The sequence below is a fragment of the Oncorhynchus masou genome, chromosome 3 (genome assembly GCF_036934945.1).
Source record: "Oncorhynchus masou masou isolate Uvic2021 chromosome 3, UVic_Omas_1.1, whole genome shotgun sequence".
Taxonomy (NCBI): Eukaryota; Metazoa; Chordata; class Actinopteri; order Salmoniformes; family Salmonidae; genus Oncorhynchus; species Oncorhynchus masou.
Genome location: NC_088214.1, coordinates 17,734,061 through 17,752,726, shown reverse-complemented (window position 1 = coordinate 17,752,726; position 18,666 = coordinate 17,734,061). Strand labels below are relative to the sequence as shown.

The 18,666-nt window shown below is 42.8% G+C and overlaps 1 protein-coding gene across 1 annotated transcript; it reads right to left on the bottom strand.

Annotated features, from left to right (window-relative positions):
* Positions 1-1,162: 1,162 nt before the first annotated feature.
* LOC135511740 (coatomer subunit alpha) lies at positions 1,163-18,578 on the bottom strand. The gene is made up of 28 exons (XM_064933220.1): positions 18,393-18,578; positions 17,875-17,988; positions 17,718-17,791; positions 17,513-17,593; positions 17,276-17,352; positions 17,077-17,186; positions 13,030-13,139; positions 12,748-12,847; positions 8,500-8,718; positions 8,118-8,268; positions 7,888-7,954; positions 6,104-6,179; positions 5,885-5,967; positions 5,530-5,755; positions 5,133-5,271; positions 4,781-4,943; positions 4,531-4,677; positions 4,251-4,440; positions 4,068-4,163; positions 3,712-3,924; positions 3,419-3,508; positions 3,219-3,325; positions 2,951-3,097; positions 2,546-2,869; positions 2,309-2,419; positions 2,037-2,198; positions 1,760-1,954; positions 1,163-1,593 (listed from the first exon to the last, which is right to left on the bottom strand). Exons 1-28 carry the CDS (start codon positions 18,430-18,432, stop codon positions 1,534-1,536), a joined length of 3,672 nt encoding a protein of 1,223 aa, XP_064789292.1. The 5' UTR covers positions 18,433-18,578; the 3' UTR covers positions 1,163-1,533.
* Positions 18,579-18,666: the final 88 nt, after the last annotated feature.

The following is an 18,666-nucleotide window of genomic DNA, read 5'->3' as shown; positions in this document are numbered from 1 at the left end:
GCTTGAGAGCATTTGGATGATCCAGAAGATTGGGAGAATGTCATATTTTGGTTTCATCTGACCATATAACTTTTTGGTAAAAACTCAACTCGTCGTGTTTGGAGGACAAAGAATGCTGAGTTGCATCCAAAGAACACCACACCTACTGTGAAGCATGGGGGTGGAAACATCATGCTTTGGGGCTGTTTTTTTGCAAAGGGACCAGGACGACTGATCCGTGTAAAGGAAAGAATGAAAGGGGCCATGTATCGTGAGATTGAGTGAAAACCTTCCATCAGCAAGGGCATTGAAGATGAAACGTGGCTGGGTCTTTCAGCATGACAATGATCCCAAACACACCGCCCGGGCAACGAAGGATTGGCTTCGTAAGAAGCATTTCAAGGTCCTGGAGTGGCCTAGCCAGTCTCCAGATCTCAACCCCATAGAAAATCTTTGGAGGGAGTTGAAAGTCTGTTGCCCAGCAACAGCCCCAAAACATCAATGCTCTGGAGATCTGCATGGAGGAACGGGCCAAAATACCAGCAACCGTGTATGAAAACCTTGTGAAGACTTACAGAAAACGTTTGACCTCTGTCATTGCCAACAAAGGGTATATAACTAAGTATTGAGAAACTTGTTATTGACCAAATACTTATTTTCCACCATAATTTGCAAATAAATTCATTAATCCTACAGTGTGATTTTCTGGATTTTTTCCCCCTCATTTTGTCTTTCATAGTTGAAGTGTACCTATGATGAAAATTACAGGCCTCATATTTAAGTGGGAGAACTTGCACAATTGGTGGCTGATTAAATACTTTTTTGCCCCACTGTAGCTCACAACCTTCACTCTTTCTGTTTTGCTCTAGGACACACACACCTCCTGAATGGAAGTACATGGAGATGTTTTAGGCACTAAACTAAGGGGATAAATACATGTCAAAGATCAGGGAACTTTTAACATCTGAGATATAGGACAGGTACTTTAGAAAATTTAAGGGAAGTTTGTTCTGAAGGAAATTTAGAACAAACTGTGTTCAAAAGCAAACTGCAAGATGGTTTGTCAAAATGTTACAATGGCAATTATTCCTACATGAGTAGAGTTAATGATTAAACCTGTACTCATCTGGGAAAAAAATTGAATAACTAGGACTTAAAACAAGCTAGAATCATACTTGTGGAATTAAAGAATGATGCACACAATTTTATTTAATGAGTTACACAAAGCAGTGATGGTGTATACAAGTCAGAAAGAGATCAAAAGGGATGGCTAGTAGGGTTCTAATAAAACTACAATTCTCAATCGTTGGAGCAGAGATGACATGCACTCACAAGTACAGCATTACAGGAAAGGTAAAGCAGACAGTCAAATGTAAATACTTAATGTCAAGCATTCTCACCAATAAATCACGTCATCCTTGCAAGCATTCTCTCGCATCAATCAAGTTTTGTTCTCTCCAAACCTAGTGAGAAAAACTGTATATATAGAATAAAGTGTGGATGTGTTTCTCTGAACGGATCACTGTCGTTCTTCCCTGGTCCTCTTCGTGTCCTCTAACGGAACTGCAGGGGACTGACACGCAGACCAATCACATCTTTTCCGATCTCCGTCACCTTGGAAATAAGGTTCAAGGGTCAGAGATATCACTGGGAAGGTGATGTCTAAACTCTGTTTAAATACTGACAAAGCAATTAATACAACATTTACATAAAAGTGGGACACTTCTAAATAGGAGGGGCTTTGTGTACATAACACAGTACAGCAGTTCTCTTGACTGACCTGTGTGACCCTGCAGACCTGGCCTTTGTAGGGGGGGCAGTAGCAGGCCCCAGACAGAGGGCACTTCTCCACGGGGCGTCCACGGTATAGGGGCGTGTAGGAGGCAGCGCACAGGTCAAATGGATTGTGGGGGTCGTAGTTCAGCTGGTGAGCATCTGTCAGCGTCTTCTCGCATGCTGCCAAGATCTTGCGTGTCTAAAAGACAGCGATAGAGATGGTAAAAGTGACAATATGGAAATAATTACATTTATATACAGACAAACAGTTAAATTGTTACCTGCTGTGCCACCTCTGGTTTGGGCCCTAGTTCAAGCAAGCGACGGGCAAAACTGGCAGCTGTCTTGAAGTTCTTCAGTTTGAAAAACAGATTTAGTGCAGTACGTAATACCAGGACCATGTGGACTGGCTGGAGACTGCAGTGGGTGAAGTAAGCTGCCATCTGAAAATATCAAACAATCCAATACAATAATTAAAAGACTACTGGGTAGTAAACTCTTATGATTAGAGACTTAACGGTTGAGATGGGAAGTAGAGAAACAATGACAATACCTCACACAGCCTCTTCTGCTGGTCCAATGTGTCTTTAGGCAACTTCTTCCTTTCTGTTTCCATGGTGAGGCCAACAATGTATTCTCTGCAGATTGTGATCAGCTGCTGAGCCTAAGAGAGACAGTAACCTCAAATCAGGTAACCACCACCAACTACCATCCGGCCCACACTTGATTAACCACAGTAAATAACATTGACCGCAATGAAATCATTTCACTCTAAAACAAGTCTGCATACCTCTGCGATCTCCTGCTTGTTGTCAACCACCAGCAGTGGCACAGACAGCAGGATGGCGCGGAAGCGTTCAACGGCCTCCTCAAAGCGGCCGGCAGTGGTGAGCTGGTAGCACTGCTGCAGGCGGGCGATGAGGTCAGAAAGACGAAGACCCACGGCAGGCAGCCCTTGCTTGGTCCCACAGTCCTTCCAGTTTCTCTGGGGGTTGCCACGCAGGCAGGGTAGAGAAGGCAGGCCCAGGTAGCAGGTCCGCCCGCGGGACAGAGTCTGCATGAACAGCTGCTTATAGGGCCCAAACTGCACCACCCCAACCTGGTCATGGAGCAACTGAAAAGTAGAGGAAGAGAGAGACTTTGTACTAAAGTATAAACCTGTATAGAATGTGTGTGCGCTTGTGTGTAAGCTTACCCTCATGGCGGTCTCAAATGAGCCTGCCAGGACGTGGTCCACAGGGAGCTGGGAGTTGTTACACCACAGCTGTGTGGGGCTCATGCCCTTAGTGGGCGGGACAAAGAAACCATCTTCAGCCCCTCCTCCAGAGCCAGCTGACAACTCCTAGTGGTAGAGAAAATAAACGGTTCTCAAACTGACATGTCATCATTCCTGCTATGATTTACATTCCTTAAGCCAAATTGTCAAGACAGAACTGATGTCAAAGAAGAGTGAATCATCTCACGAGCTCTGGAGGAAGGTCCAGATCTTCCTCCACCTCCCAACCTCCTCCTTCCTCCTTCGCTGCACCTCCTTCCTCTCCTAATCCATCCTGGGCATCCATGAAGCCATCTGATGAAAACAGAAGAGAAATGAGATGAACATAGGAAGAGATGGAGTAACAGGCAGGGTCCATCAGATGTCTCTACTTTCTGACTGACTCACCCTCATCCAGCTGAAGCTCTGCGTCCTCTCCCCAGCCCTCTCCTCCTGGGGCATCAACATCCATGTCTGCAGCCATCTGACCAGCCTTCCCTGAATCACACACACAACAAAACAAGAAAAACACATTTAACATCTCTGCAACTAGTACTCTGACCACTTCCCACTCCAACATAAAAACATTTTCAACTTAATACACGCCATGCTGACATGGCACATTACATCACCATTGCATCTAAACATTACATCTAAACTCAAATGAGTGTATGGAGTGTCAGGGCTGAGGACTCACTCACCTTTGGCTGCAATGGCTCCCTCAAAGAAGCCCTTGGACACAGTAAGCAGGGGCCAGTTGGTATCCAGGGGGTTGATAGGTGGTGGTGGCTGCAGCAGCTGGGCATTAAGGTCCACCTCAGGGACAGTCTCCTTCTCCAGGTCAAATGTCTCTTTCAGGGATTCTGCCTCTTCGTCCATCCCGTGGGTAGCAGCAGTCAGATATGCCAGTGACTCTACATATGGAAGACAGCCACACAGAGATCAGAGTTACAGACAAGCAGTTTAGACCAAAAGCACCAGAAACAAGAGTCTTGTGTCAGAAATGTCAAGGGAGTGGGAGAGAGATTGAGGTGTTTGTGAATTAAAGGGGACTCACTCTGGCCACAGTTCTTCAGTATGCGAACTCTCTCGCTGACGTCCCCCAGATACAGAGCACCCTGGTAGTGTCCACTCATGTCCTTCCTGATCTCAGCTGCAACACCACACAGACGTCTGTCATACAACTGACAAACACACCGTCAGTCAAACAAAAGACAAAAACAACAAAATAATCTCTTACCGATCTTCATCATCTTGCGGAGCTTGGCCAGGTTACCAGTGATGAGGTAGAGGAAGGTGAGCTTGTCGAAGTTCTTGGTCCTCTGGTAGCACATCTCCACGACCTGGTGGTGACCCTGCAGTAGCGCAGCCTCGCCCAGCCGCTCCCAGCAGCCCCTCTCATCCAGAGCCTTGGCAGCCTCCAACGCCACCTACAGACACAAAGGAAAAATTACATCACACAGTGTTTCACACAGATGATCTCAAGAGATTCCCAATGAAACCTGGGGTCTCAAACTCACTTCAATGTTGCCACACTCCAGAGCTAGAGTGAAGCGGGTCTTCTCATCCTTGACAAAGTGCAGGGCTACCTCAGGGTAACCCTTCTTCTGCAGGTAGGAGATGATGGACTGGCCAACCAGCTTGGCGTTACGCACCATGTGCAAAACCTGGAGGAGACAAAGGTCAGGGGTCACAAAGTCAGTCTAAAAGAAAAAGAGATGACCATGTTAACTCTTAAGAGATAGGAGCACTGAATTGCATCGTTCTCACCTCTTCATATTTGCGGTTGACCAGGGCCAGTTTAAAGCGGTACTCTGTGGGGTCGATGGTCAGCACACGGGGCCTGCACTCACGGTCAAGACAGTAGACGCTGTTGCCTCTGACCCGGGTCACGTAGATGGGCAGGTCCAGAGTCCGGATGATACCATGATCACTACAGACAAGAGTAGTGTGTGATAAGAAAAGTTGAATACTCCCCTCGTCTCTCAAACGCATCACTGAAGGAGTAAACAGCTTTCATATTCCAGTATGTTCAAAAAGGACTAGGAAGGGAATGAATCAATATACTGTTCTTCGAATATACTCTGAATAAAGTGTGCGTTAGTGGCGTCTTGTGCATTACCCTGAGGTTAGGGCGTATTTAATGTGGTTAGATGTGGTGTAAATGAAGACGCCACTCTCGTCCCAGGCTCCACTCTTCACACGGATGTTCTCATGGATGTTGCACAGACTCTCCAGCTTCCTGTTGCAGATCATAATTGCTGCAGAGGAAAGCAGAGATTTATCAACAAATTTAACAGCAGGTAAATCTGGGGTACTAGAGAGCGAGGGAACAGCTAAAAAGGGTGTAAATCTAGGATGCATTGTTGACAACAGCTATAGAGAGTGAATCGTGGTAAGTTTAAAAACAGCAAGAGGGCCCAAAACCTTGACAGCCAAGCTGTAGAGAAAGTAGAGGACAGATAAGAGTGTAATCCTGATATTGGATCTGGAGTGTGTTTAGAGTGTACAGTACGTACCGTGTTTAGCCAGCAGGGCCACGTGGCTGGTGTCAGCACTCCACACCACATACTTGACCTTGGCGATCTTCACGGTGGCCAGCGAGCGTTTCTGCTGCACGTCGAAGAGGGTAACCCCATCTGCATCGCGCAGCAGCAGGGAGCCTGTCCCGGCGTAAAAGATCTCTTCACAGCTGGGCACCTGCACCTTCTTCACAATCTCATTCTTCAGGTTCTTGATTAGCAGCTGGAGGGAGAGCAGGGTTGTTATAGTCATCCTCTGACCACTCAAATGTACAACACCCATATTTAGAATAACTACAAGCATTGGCCCACAAATTACAAATACAATTTAATAATGCGCACACACACTTACAGAATGCATGCGGTCCAGAACAGCAAACCTGTTCCTTGCGACCCAGACTGCAGTCAGACCGGAGGACCTCTTCCCCTCAGGAGCTGCAGGATGGGGAGAAAGAATTAACATGTGTTTAGTGGTTTTTCATAATCCAAAAAACAGGATATGAAACTGGAATTACATTGACACTTCACAGATGTTATCTCGCTATACAAGAGAATAAGGGTGCCGCTTTACCATCTGGGTTCTGAGAGTCGCTCTCTTTGGGAATGGCATACAGGTCATAGGTGCTGTTCTCCAGGTTGGTTGCCCTCTGCAAGAGCAAGACACAGCATTACGTTTTCAACAACTAAAGAAGCAGTGTCTAAATTGAGTGTGTGTGTACAGTTGTGGCCAAAATTTTTGAGAATGACAAATAATATTTGTCAAAGTTTGCTGCTTCAGTGTCTTTAGATATTTTTGTCAGATGTTACTATGGAATACTGAATTATAATTACAAGCATTTCATAAGTGTCAAAGGCTTTTATTGACAATTACATGAAGTTGATGCAAAGAGTCAATATTTGCAGTGTTGGCCCTTCTTTTTCAAGACCTCTGCAATCCGCCCTGGCATGCTGTTAATTACATATCCTGACTGATGGCAGCCCATTCTTGCATAATCAATGCTTGGAGTTTGTCAGAATTTGTGGGGTTTTGTTTGTCCACCCGCCTCTTGAGGATTGACCACAAGTTCTCAATGGGATTCAGGTCTGGGGAGTTTCCTGGCCATGGACAAGAAATATTGATGTTTTGTTCCCCGAGCCACTTAGCTATCACTTTTGCCTTATGGCAAGGAGCTCCATCATGCTGGAAAAGGCATTGTTTGTCACCAAACTGTTCCTGGATGGTTGGGAGAAGTTGCTCTCAGAGGATGTGTTGGTACCATTCTTTATTCATGGCTGTGTTCTTAGGCAAAATTGTGAGTCAGCCCATTCCCTTGGCTGAGAACCAACCCCACACATGAATGGTCTCAGGATGCTTTACTGTTGGCATGACACAGGACTGATGGTAGCGCTCACCTTGTCTTCTCCGGACATGCTTTTTTCCAGATGCCCCATACAATCGGAAAGGGGATTCAGAGAAAATTACTTTACTCCAGTACTCAGCAGTCCAATCCATGTACCTTTTGCAGAATATCAGCCTGTCCCTGATGTTTTTCCTAGAGAGAAGGGGCTTCTTTGCTGCCCTTCTTGAAACCAGGCCATCCTCCAAAAGTCTTTGCCTCACTGTGCGTGCAGATGCACTCACACCTGCCTGCTGCCATTCCTGAGCAAGCTCTGTACCGGTGGTGCCCCGGTCCCGCAGCGGAATCAACTTTAGGAGACAGTCCTGGCGCTTGCTAGACTTTCTTGGGCGCCCTGAAGCCTTCTTCACAACAATTGAACCGCTCTCCTTGAAGTTCTTGATGATCTGATAAAATGGTTGATTTAGGTGCAATCTTACTGGCAGCAATATGCTTGCCTGGGAAGCCCTTTTTGTGCAAAGCAATGATGACGGCACGTGTTTCCTTGCAGGTAACCATGTTTGACAGAGGAAGAACAATGATTCCAAGCACTACCTTCCTTTTTACATTTACATTACATTTAAGTCATTTAGCAGACGCTCTTATCCAGAGCGACTTCGTCTGTTATTCGAACTCGATCAGCATGACAGAGTGATCTCCAGCCTTGTCCTCGTCAACACTCACACCTGTGTTAACGAGAGAAGCACTGACATGATGTCAGCTGGTCCTTTTGTGGCGGGGCTGAAATGTAGTGGAAATGTTTTTTGGGGATTCAGTTCACTTGCATTGCAAAGAGGGATTTTTTTTTTTTTATCTGATCACTCTTCATAACATTCTGGAGTATATGCAAACTGCCATCATACAAACTGAGGCAGCAGACTGTGAAAATTAATATTTGTGTCATTCTCAAAACTTTTGGCCACGACTGTACTGTATAACCTATTATGTGTATGCACTTCTTTTTAAGAGCGAGACTCACAGTGCAGAGCAAGACAGCATTCTCTGCGGGGTTGTAAGACATGCTGAACACTGGGAACTTTGACCCACTAGTAGAAAAACAGAACGTGGTTAGATTCCACATAATGACAAAACCAGCTGACCTCTCGCATTCTTTTACAAAACGGCAGCAGTCACTCATCCTTCAGAACTCAGTTTCAGGACAGTAAAGACTCTGCAGTATTAACTGAGCATGCATACGCACACACACACCTGCGCAGCTGCATGACAGCGGTGTCCTTGCTGCTGTTAAAGTCGAGCTGGCGCAGGAAGCGGTCCTTGACATAGTAGAGCATGTTGCCGTACACAGCATAGGCGGGACGCTCACGCTCCAGCTTAAACACCAGCATACCACTGTCATGACCTGGAGGACAAACAGCCTGGTTACACACTCCACTTCTAATTAACAAATGCTTCCAACACACGGTCACTGAAAGACAGTGAAATGAAGGGCAGCAATATTCAGTATGCTTGTCTATCTGCATATGAGGTGGGTCAAGGCTTAAGACTATCAGATCCAACCGCCTTACAATGTAATCTACTTCGAGCACATTAAAAAGCCCCATAATGTTATCATTATGTGTAAGTCACTTACCAGCAGCAAATAGATTGAGGTTGGGGTGAGCCCCCAGAACCCAGAAGCGGTCGTGGTCCCTGCGGAAGGTCTGGACACCGGTCCTTTTGGACATGTCCCACACACGGATACTCTTGTCCTCAGAGTTGGACAGGATGAGCTCCTGGCGGGGGTGGAAGACAGCACAGGACACATTGTTGTAGTGGCCCCTGCAGGTGTCCAGTTCCCACGCCTTGGACTCTGGGGAAGGGGAGAAAGTAAGACAAATCAAGTTAGAAAATTGCTAGGATCTTAAGGAGAATTTTTTATTTTTTAAATCAGCAACCAAGTATGTTCTTTAAATAGCACTGTACCTTTAAAAAAAATATCATCTGCAGTTCATAAACACGTACATAGTGAAGACAATTCATTATCTGGGTTGTTCCATGAAATGAGTCCCTTTTTAGATATTTATTTTTTACACTAACACAACCCTTCATGCATAAAGAACACATGTTCAACTTAATAAAAAAACATGTCTTCCCATCTCAAGAAGTTAAATAATAAAAATGATGATAGTAAGTGCCTATTAAGTGTCAAATAAAGTAACCGGGTGAATGGACGCTTCTTGTGTGCAACAGTGAGGGACAATTCAATGAAAGCATCGCAAAAAATATGAAATTGTTAAATTTTGTTTTAGCCCATCTTTGGGTAACAGGGTTGACGTGTCATGCTCAACCCACTCAAGTTTTCCACCACAAAACAGAAACTGGCCAAAAAGAGTAATCAGCTCACCTGATTTTACAGTGTGATTTGACTATTAGATGTTCAATGTTTTTTTGTTGTTGTTAAAACGGAATAGTTTCACCTTATTAAAACAAGATTTCAGGTTATGAACAGGGTTGACCTTAAAAAGACAACCTGTACCTTGTTTTACCTTAAAATGAATCACATGAAATAAATGTTCAGAAATGACTGTCAAGGCAACAAAATAACTCTGGCTTTACAGTAGCTAGGTTTCCATCCAATTAGCGACAGTTTCATGCGAATATTCCAGAATCCACATAAAGAAATGTTGTAGTGTTTTCACCAAACTGACTTGTTGAGGATAAAAATAGGTGCGTGATGAAGAGGTGCACACAAAACATATTTTTTCGGCTTAAGTTTTCATGTACCAAATAAAATTCAAAAGTTCAATGTTTCCATCTCATTTTCAATTGTTGCATTAAATAGCAAATATGACTAGTCTAGTCTTCACACGTGCGCACAAGCCAACAGCTCGCAGATATGGTGCGGGTAGGCTAGTCAACATGAGATTATTATGGATATGCGTGAGAATATTCGTCAAACATCGATCATCATGTCACCAGAATAAGACCCTATATATTTTGTGGAAAGGAGCATCAACATTACTGTGCACTTTCACCATTACTTATTTAATTTGAAGCCTAATAAACTGAATGGTTTCCCAAGTCGTGGTGGGAGGACCACACACACACACACGTATTATCGTGACTCCAAGTTTACTTCGGTATGATGATTATTATCGAAGTTTCCACTTTCATTTCTAGCATAATTCATTTTACAGACACAAAAAGATCCCACTATGTCTAACAAACAAATTCTGTCAGCATTAAAAAAACAAATTCTACAGAAACTTCCTGTTTCCATCGCAGCTGACGTGATTTGTATTTTTATACGGTATGACTTTACTCACATAAAAACTGTGGATTGTCATGACATAGCCCTCTTTGGGTATAGCAAGCCCCATCCCACTCTCCCTGCCTCATCCTTCAACTAGGCTGCTGTGGTCAGAGAGACGTCGTATATTCCTGAGGATCTCCTCATGGACACACGGTATAGAGAGTCAATTTTCATAGAGAACAAAGGAATTTCTTTCACCTCACAGAACTTGAGGTCCGAACAAATTTCATGTTCCGGAGAAAGTATAAAAGATCGGTGAAGAAACCAGCTACGAACTGGTCCGTTTGTTACAACTTGGGGAAGCTCATGGGAGACGGTGTGGACACATTACCATAACGCCGTTTACATAATAGTCTCTGATATGAGGTTTACATCTAACACAATTTTACCATGTGATTTTGGACTGTTTAATGAAGGAAAACTCAAAAAGGGAATTGGAGTTAACTAAATCAGAGGACCGCCCCTGAGCCCAATTGGGGTCAGGCATCCTGGGACAGCCCTTTTCTGCAATTCCCGAATAAAACCCAACTTTGAGAAATTATCAGCAGACCATGTTTTTCTCCATTAGGAGAGGACGAAAGTTGTAGACCAATCTTTTAACCATACTACGTGGTTAAACTCTTAGACTATCGATACCAACAGAATAAGAACAGGTCTGATATTAATTACTAGTCTGCAGCTAGGAATTCGGTATCATTGAACGCGAAGGACGACAACCGCCAAAACATCCATTCTATAACAAATGAATTAATGTTGAGAGAGAGAGAACAAAACTCTCCAACTGAAACAAACTTTTCACTAGCGATCCAGCGTTTATATATATATATATTGATTGCAATTGTTCCTGAATGAGTGAGCGTTCATGTGCAAAGGATTAGCATTTCAATTGTTAAAATTATCACTTTGTAGTGACTTCTTAGTCGACCCCCCACTTTCCCTTTTGTCTAACAAGCCGCCATGCCGGTTTAGCCCACGAGGGCACATTCTCCTATAATTTATTGTAACCATATTGACTTTGTTTGTTTATGCATTTCTGTGAATTACTTAGTAATAAATAAATAATGTAAGACAATTGATGTATGGATGACTCAAAGTGAAGACTGGGTTCGTGCAGATAACCAACAATTTACAACTTTTGGAAAGAGACTAACGTGAGGTAAAGTAAATAATTAATACATTCAAGACTAATTGATCAGATAAAATATCTGAAAAGTTATTTTAGGAAATAATAACTTTGTTATCTGAATATTTTTCCATGGTGCCCTGACTTCCTAGTTAATTACAGTTACATGATTAATCAGTTGATTGCGTAATACTAATTACAGAGAATCTTTGATAAAAACTATAAGTCTTCAATTTAATGATAGTAAAGACACGACAGGATGGATACAGTGTTAATGATGGTGAAAAAATGTTGGGGTTAAAAACTTTAGGGCTAGGGGGCAGTATTTGGAAATTCAGATGAATTACGTGCCCAAAGTAAACTGCCTTCTACTCAGGCCCAGAAGCTCAGATATGCATATAGTAGTATTGGATAGAAAAGTCTGAAGTTTCTAAAACTGTTAAAATAATGTCTGAGTATAACAGAACTGATATGGCAGGTGAAAACCGAGGAAAATCCATCCAGATTTTTTCTTTTAGGTCACAGGCCATTTCAATGCTAGTCTATGGGGATATACAAATCAATATCTCCCAGATTGCAGTTCCTATGGCTTCCACTAGATGTCAACAGTCTCTAGAAAGGGTTTCAGGCTTGTTTTTTGAAAAATGAGCAAGTAGTTGTAGTTTTTCAATGTCTCTCATCAGGACTCTAGTCTTGTGGCGCGCGTGAATGAGGGTGCGCACTTCATTATTTATCTCTGGTATTGAACATACTACATTCTGTCTTAAATTGTATCGTGTATTTACATATTAGGGTACCTGAGGATTGATTAGAAACGTTGTTTGACTTGTTTGGAAGAAGTTTACCGGTAACTCTTGGGATTCCTTCGTCTGCATGTTGAACGAGTGGATTACTGAATCAAACGCGCCAACTAAACTGACTTTTTTGGGATATAAAGGACTTTATCAAACAAAACGACCATTTGTTGTGTAGCTGGTACCCGTGGGATTGCAAACAGAGGATGATCTTCAAAGTGAAGTGATTTATTTTAGCGCCATTTCTAATTTGTGTGGCACCTCTGCTGGTTTGAAAAACGTTTTTAATGCTGGTGTAAGCGGGGAGCTGTCAGATAATCGCATGTTATGCTTTCGCTGTAAAGCCTTTTTGAAATCTGACAACGCGTTTGGATTAACAAGAAGTTAAGCTTTTAAAACGATATAAGACACTTGTATTTTCATGAATGTTTAATATTACGATTGTTGTATTTTGAATTTTGCGCTCTGCCATTTCACCGGATGTTATCGAGGTGGGATGCTAGCCCAAAGAGGTTTAATTAAGTTGTTAAAATGTTGCTATGTCATAGAGGGTGCACAGAGGGACATGTCGAAATACCGAATTTTGGCAGTTTAGCCAGTCTTTATTCATAAAAATAAAAAAAATGTATGGAATTGCAAGAATTTCATGGAATGACCCATTCTACTTACCGTTCATCCTCCAGATCTTGACCTGCCGGTCGTCAGCCCCTGAGACGATGAGGGGCATGGTGGGATGGAAGGCGGCCCAGTTGACCCCACGATCGTGACCCTGCAGGGAGAGAGGGAAACTCACATGGCTCACAACTGGCCCAGACTTTATCTTAATAAGCACAAACTCCTGGGCCTACCAATAACATTACTGTTCATTTCAGTGACCTGCTCAGTGCTCACAACTAAAGTACCATTAATAGACAGCAATGTCTTACAGAGAGACTCAAAACAGACTCTAACCTCGAGCACGTGTTTGACAACGGCATCGGATGCTCCGAACAGATCGACACCAGAGATGCCTCGCACATCAGTTTCCACGGCCCCGGGAGAGAGGTTCTTCTTCCTCAGACCTGGAACCAACATGCATAGCACCACGCACAAGGGGGATCCATATATGTGTTACACAGGTGCACCCAGATACAGGTTAGGGAGAAAGAACATGATACACTAAAATAGATACCATCAACAAAAGGCAAAGAGAAGTTTCTGATCATACTAACACACAAACGTAGCTGTTGAATTACCAAAAACACACACACACACGCTGAAGAGCAAGGACACAATCAGTGTTCTCGGTGTGGTCCTAACTCGAGTACAGGAGGAATACTATCACCATATTTAGCACATCAAAATCATTGAGAAGATTGTTAATTAATCAACAACAAAGTGTGTCACAGTTCTATCATTGGATTACAGTTAATCTAGGGCTGACCCAAATTATTTGACTGGTTAGGTGGTTGGTTGAACAATTCTTTTAAAAATTAAAATAAAAATAAAAGTTGAGCGGTAGACTAATTTTTTGCTACTGTCTGTCAATTCCCCCATTAATACAGTACCAGTCAAAAGTTTAGACACATACGCATTCAAGGGTTCATTTAATTTTGTACTATATTGTAGAATAATAGTGAAGACATCAAAACTATGAAATAACGCATGGAATCATGTAGTAACCAAAAATGTGTTAACAGATATTTTATATTTGAGATTCTTCAAAGTAGCCACTGTTTACCAAGATCACAGCTTTGTACACTCTTGACATTCTCTCAACCTCCTTCACCTCTCCTTCTTGGTCAAATAGCCCTTACATAGCATGGAGGTGTGTTTTGGGTCAATGTCCTGTTGAAAAACAAATGATTATCCCATCTGTCTTGTGCTTAGTGAGACTGAGTATTGCTGCAGAATGCTGTGGTAGCATGCTGGTTAAGTGTGCCTTGAATTCTAAATACATCACACAGCGTCAACAGCAAAGCACCCCCACACCACCTCCTCCATGCTTCAAGGTTGGAACCACACATGCAGAGAGCATCCGTTCACCTACTCTGCATCTCACAAAGAAGCGGCGGTTGGAACCAAAAATCTCAAATTTGGCCTCATCAGACCAAAGGACAGATTTCCACCGGTCTAATGTCCATTGCTCGTCTTTCTTGGCCCAAGCAAGTCTCTTATTATTGTTGTCCTTTATGAGTGGTTTCTTTGTAGCAATTCAACCATGAAGACCTGATTCCGCAGTCTCTTCTGAACAGTTGATGTTGAGCTGTGTCGCGTTACTTGAACTCTGAAGCATTTATTTGGGCTGCAATTTCTGAGGCTGTTAACTCTAATGAACTTGTCCTCTGAGGCAGAGGTAACTCTGGGTCTTCATTCCCTGTAGCAGTCCTCATGAGACAGTTTCATCATAGTGCTTGATGGTTTTTGTGACTGCATTTGAAGAAACTTTCAAAGATCTTGACATTTTCTGGATTGACTGACCTTCATGCCTTAAAAATAATGGACTGTCGTTTCTCTTCGCTTATTTGAGCTGTTCTTGCCATAATATGGGTGTGGCTTTTTATTTTCCCCAGCACAAGGTGCACCTGTGAAATTATCATGCTGTTTAATCAGCTTCTTGATATGCCACACCTGTCAGGTGGATGGATTATCTTGGTAAAGGAGAAATGTTCACAAACAGGGATGTAAACAAATTTGTGCACAAAATTAGAGAAATAAGCTTTTTGTGCATATGCAACATTCCCCGGGATCTTTTATTTCAGCTCATGAAACATGGGACCAACACTTTAAAAGTTGCGTTCACATGTTTTGATTTCAGTGTAAAATGTGCCCATTTGGGGATCTGATATTATTTCTGATTGGCTTAATGCACCACCACTAATGAGCTGTGGAGCTTTGAGAATGACAATAATTCCTCTATGTATTTGATCCCCCCCCCCACCGAGGCCTCTCCCTTTTGATAACCACTCAGCATGAGTGAAAAATGTCATGCTCTGATTCAGTAGAAACGTCATAAAACTGCCCACCTGATTTCTTCTTATCCCTCGCAAAAATAGCCTACAACTGGCCCAGAATATGATATACAATGTTGCAAGGAGTTTCAGGCTGGACCCAAGTTATGTTGATATAATGTTTAAAGTTCATTGCCAATGTGATTTATAGGATATTTATTTTTATCTGGAAATTTATCATGAAATGTTTGTTGGCTTTATTGGCTATTTTTCATAGTTGGCACTATAAGTTATTTGTCATTTAGATTTGGATAGCATTTTGACTAAACTCATGACAAAGACAAATGGGCATTTGAAAACCATAACTGGCACACAGATCGGTAGAAATGGTAAGATAAATTGGCATTCTACACAAAAAAGTTTGCAAACTCCTCAAGTAGCCTATTACCAGCAACTTTAGGAGTGTAACGGCAGAATCTGCGAAAGCCAATATGAGCGGGAGGAGGATGTTCGAGTCATTTATGTCTTTTAGAAAACAGTGAGCTTAACGCATCAGACAAGCTCAATGCATATTTAGTTGATTTTATTAAAACACATAGGGTTTCTATATATGGAAAACCACAATTGGTCTAAAGAACATACAACCTTCGGTAGACCAAGGTAATTTTCCAGTCGGGGCAGCCCTAAATTAATCAAATCACAAAAGAGATGACACCCAGGACTCGAGTCAGAACACACACTTAATCTAGAGAAAACAGTCTGCGTCGGTGTCTCCAGCCCAGAGAAATCACGTGAACAGATAACCCAACAGGATCAAGAAGAGGATTCATGAAGGAGAACTGCACTAGGAACCCATGTGCAGGTGTGGATGTTTCCTGGGGGAGCATGGGGACAGGTGACAAGCGGAAGTGGGAAGAGGTGGATTTGATCGATGGGCTGGTGGAGGTGGTGGTTGGGGTTGTAAAGAGGTGCTCTGATGGGGTGTTGAATGTCAGGAGGGTGAGTAGTATGAGTCCATGCTTGGGTTAGATACTGCTACAAACAAAACATCTTACGGCTGCTGTGAGGTTTCTGTCATGCCAAGAGTTCATGCTTCTTGACCAACAAGCTTATCGTTTACCAGTCAAAGTAATCTAAAGCAGGGATGTTATGGCTACTTACAGTATTACTTACTGACTGTGCCATGGAGACATTGTGCGCTGCACAGATTGAGCATTATATCGTGCAGGTTTATTAGTTATTATAAACTGGGTGGTTCGAGCCCTGAATGCTGATTGATAATGTATACCATGGCTGTCAGCCAGACCGAATACCACAGATATGACAAGACATTTATTTTTACTGCACTAATTACATTGGTAACCAGTTTATAATAGTAATAAGGGACCTCTGGGGTTTGTGGTATAAATTACCACGGCTAAGGGCTGTGTCCAGGCACTCATTTGCTCAATTAGTACGTTTGTGAGGTATGTGTTCTCATCAATGAGAGCAGTTAGTAGTGAGTGGTAGTACAGAGCTGATGGCTAATACAGTTTACTTGGGGTATTTGAGGGGTGCAATTGTGATGGCCAACAGCCTGTCGACAGGATTACATGTAGTGTGTGTGTTGAGAATGAGGTAGGACACTTAGAGACCTAAAATGGGTCAGTGAATGGGAAGAGTGAAAGAATGACAGAAAGACAGGCAAGACACACCAAAGTCAAGTAGATATTAAAACATGCAGAAGCACAGAAACACCTCTCCCATATTCTCGCTCTCCATATTTCTCACGTCACCTAGTGTTACCTTTCTTACCTCATTTTAACCCCCTCTACAAATCTTCAGTGAAAGGTCTTTAGTTCTGTTCATAACTAGGCTCTCTTCATCAGTTTTCCCTATTCTAAAACTATGCAACTGTCAATCTCAACTAAGGAGAGGTGTTTCTGCAAAAAGCCCAGAGATTAATTCTCTACAAGGAGAGGAAGGAGGGGTTAAGGACGTGTCTCCGCCTTCCACTCCATACCACCCAGCCACATCCCCAAACCTCACTGCCCACCCTCAACCCTGAGTCCCATCCCCACGCCCTCACCGGAGATATCCCACACACGCACGGTCTGGTCCAGGCTGGCCGACACCACTAGGTCCTCAGAGGGGTGGAACTGAGCACACATCACATAGTGATTATGCCCTGTCAGTACACTGCAGGACAGAAACACAGAAATTACAATTAGAAAAACAAGACAAGTGTTTCAGTGAGGTGCCAACACTTGGCTCTGGCACTGACTTACCAGACACAGGTCCTAGACTGCCAGTTCCAGATACGTATTGTCTGGTCATCAGAGGCACTCAAAATCCATGGATACTCCTGGAGAAAGGAAAGGAATTAATTTCAGAATGCATTATTAGGCCTATATGGAATTATATGCAAGAACATGGGATAAACATGACATTTAAAGTTTGGGTCTTCATGTAAGTGACAACAGAATGGATGTAGGCTAGCCACGTTGAGTGAAAAAATGACTCACATGATGGAAGAAGGTGGTGCGGATGTAGTCCAGGTGCCCAAGAAGAGTGAAGAGGCAACGACGCAGCTTGTAGTTCCACACCTGGTAAAGGGAGATCAATCGTAAATGGTGCAGTGACATCACAGTTTTCCAGTACGTTTTAGAATCTATTCTCTGCAATGAAAACATGTATGAAGGAGAATGTGAGGGTGTATGAATGACTAACCTTGATTTTGTAGTCATCTCCTCCAGACACAAACAGAGGCTGTTGTTTGTGGAAATCAATTCCTCTGACAGGTCCTTCACAATAAAATCACAATCATCATCAATAACCAAAGTCAATTACATTTTGATGTTAATTAAGAAATGTGAAAAACATTTACCATCATGCTCATCGAACTTGTCAATCAGTGTGCACATCCGATAGTCCCACAACTGGATGACTCCATTGTGAAGACTAGCAAGGATCCAGGGCCGTTTAGGGTGGAAACTCAGCCCTATGGAATAGAAATGTTTTCAGAAAGTTGGCTTACTAGACACCAATGAATGGACACCATTTAGACACCAATGAATGGCAAAAGTTTAATCAAGTAAACCATCAATGATACACATGCAGATCACATGAATAAGGTTGAAAACTAGCGGAGGTATGAACTGAAAGTGTTGACTGGCTAGCTAACTTGTTAACTTAACCTTGCTAACGTTAGCTAGTTAACATTAGCTGAGCTAGCAAACGTTTCCTTGGTAGCAGCTAACGTTAAGTCATGAATGATTAAAAAAGTGACATGACATTGCTAATCGTATCAATAACGTCGTCTTATCAATTAACCACTAAAAAAATGACAACAATTTTCATGGGCAACATCGTTAGCTAGCTAACAGGCTGCTAACGTAACGTTACCTTTCACACGGGCCGACTTCGTCTCGAATTTGGTCAACATCACAGGAAAGCAATGATAACTATATATGAATCTGTCAAATTCACTCTGAAAATATAAAACTCTTATTTTTCGCAGACTGGTCTCCCAACTGCTTCTTTAGCCCATTTACTTCTCCCGAATGTTTCCTGACACGTCGACCTGTGTTGGTGCAATGTCTTCCTGTTTGGGAACAATAAAGTTCATATTAATGGTGCTTTCAAGACAACTGGGAACCCGGGGGGAAAAAAAGAGGGC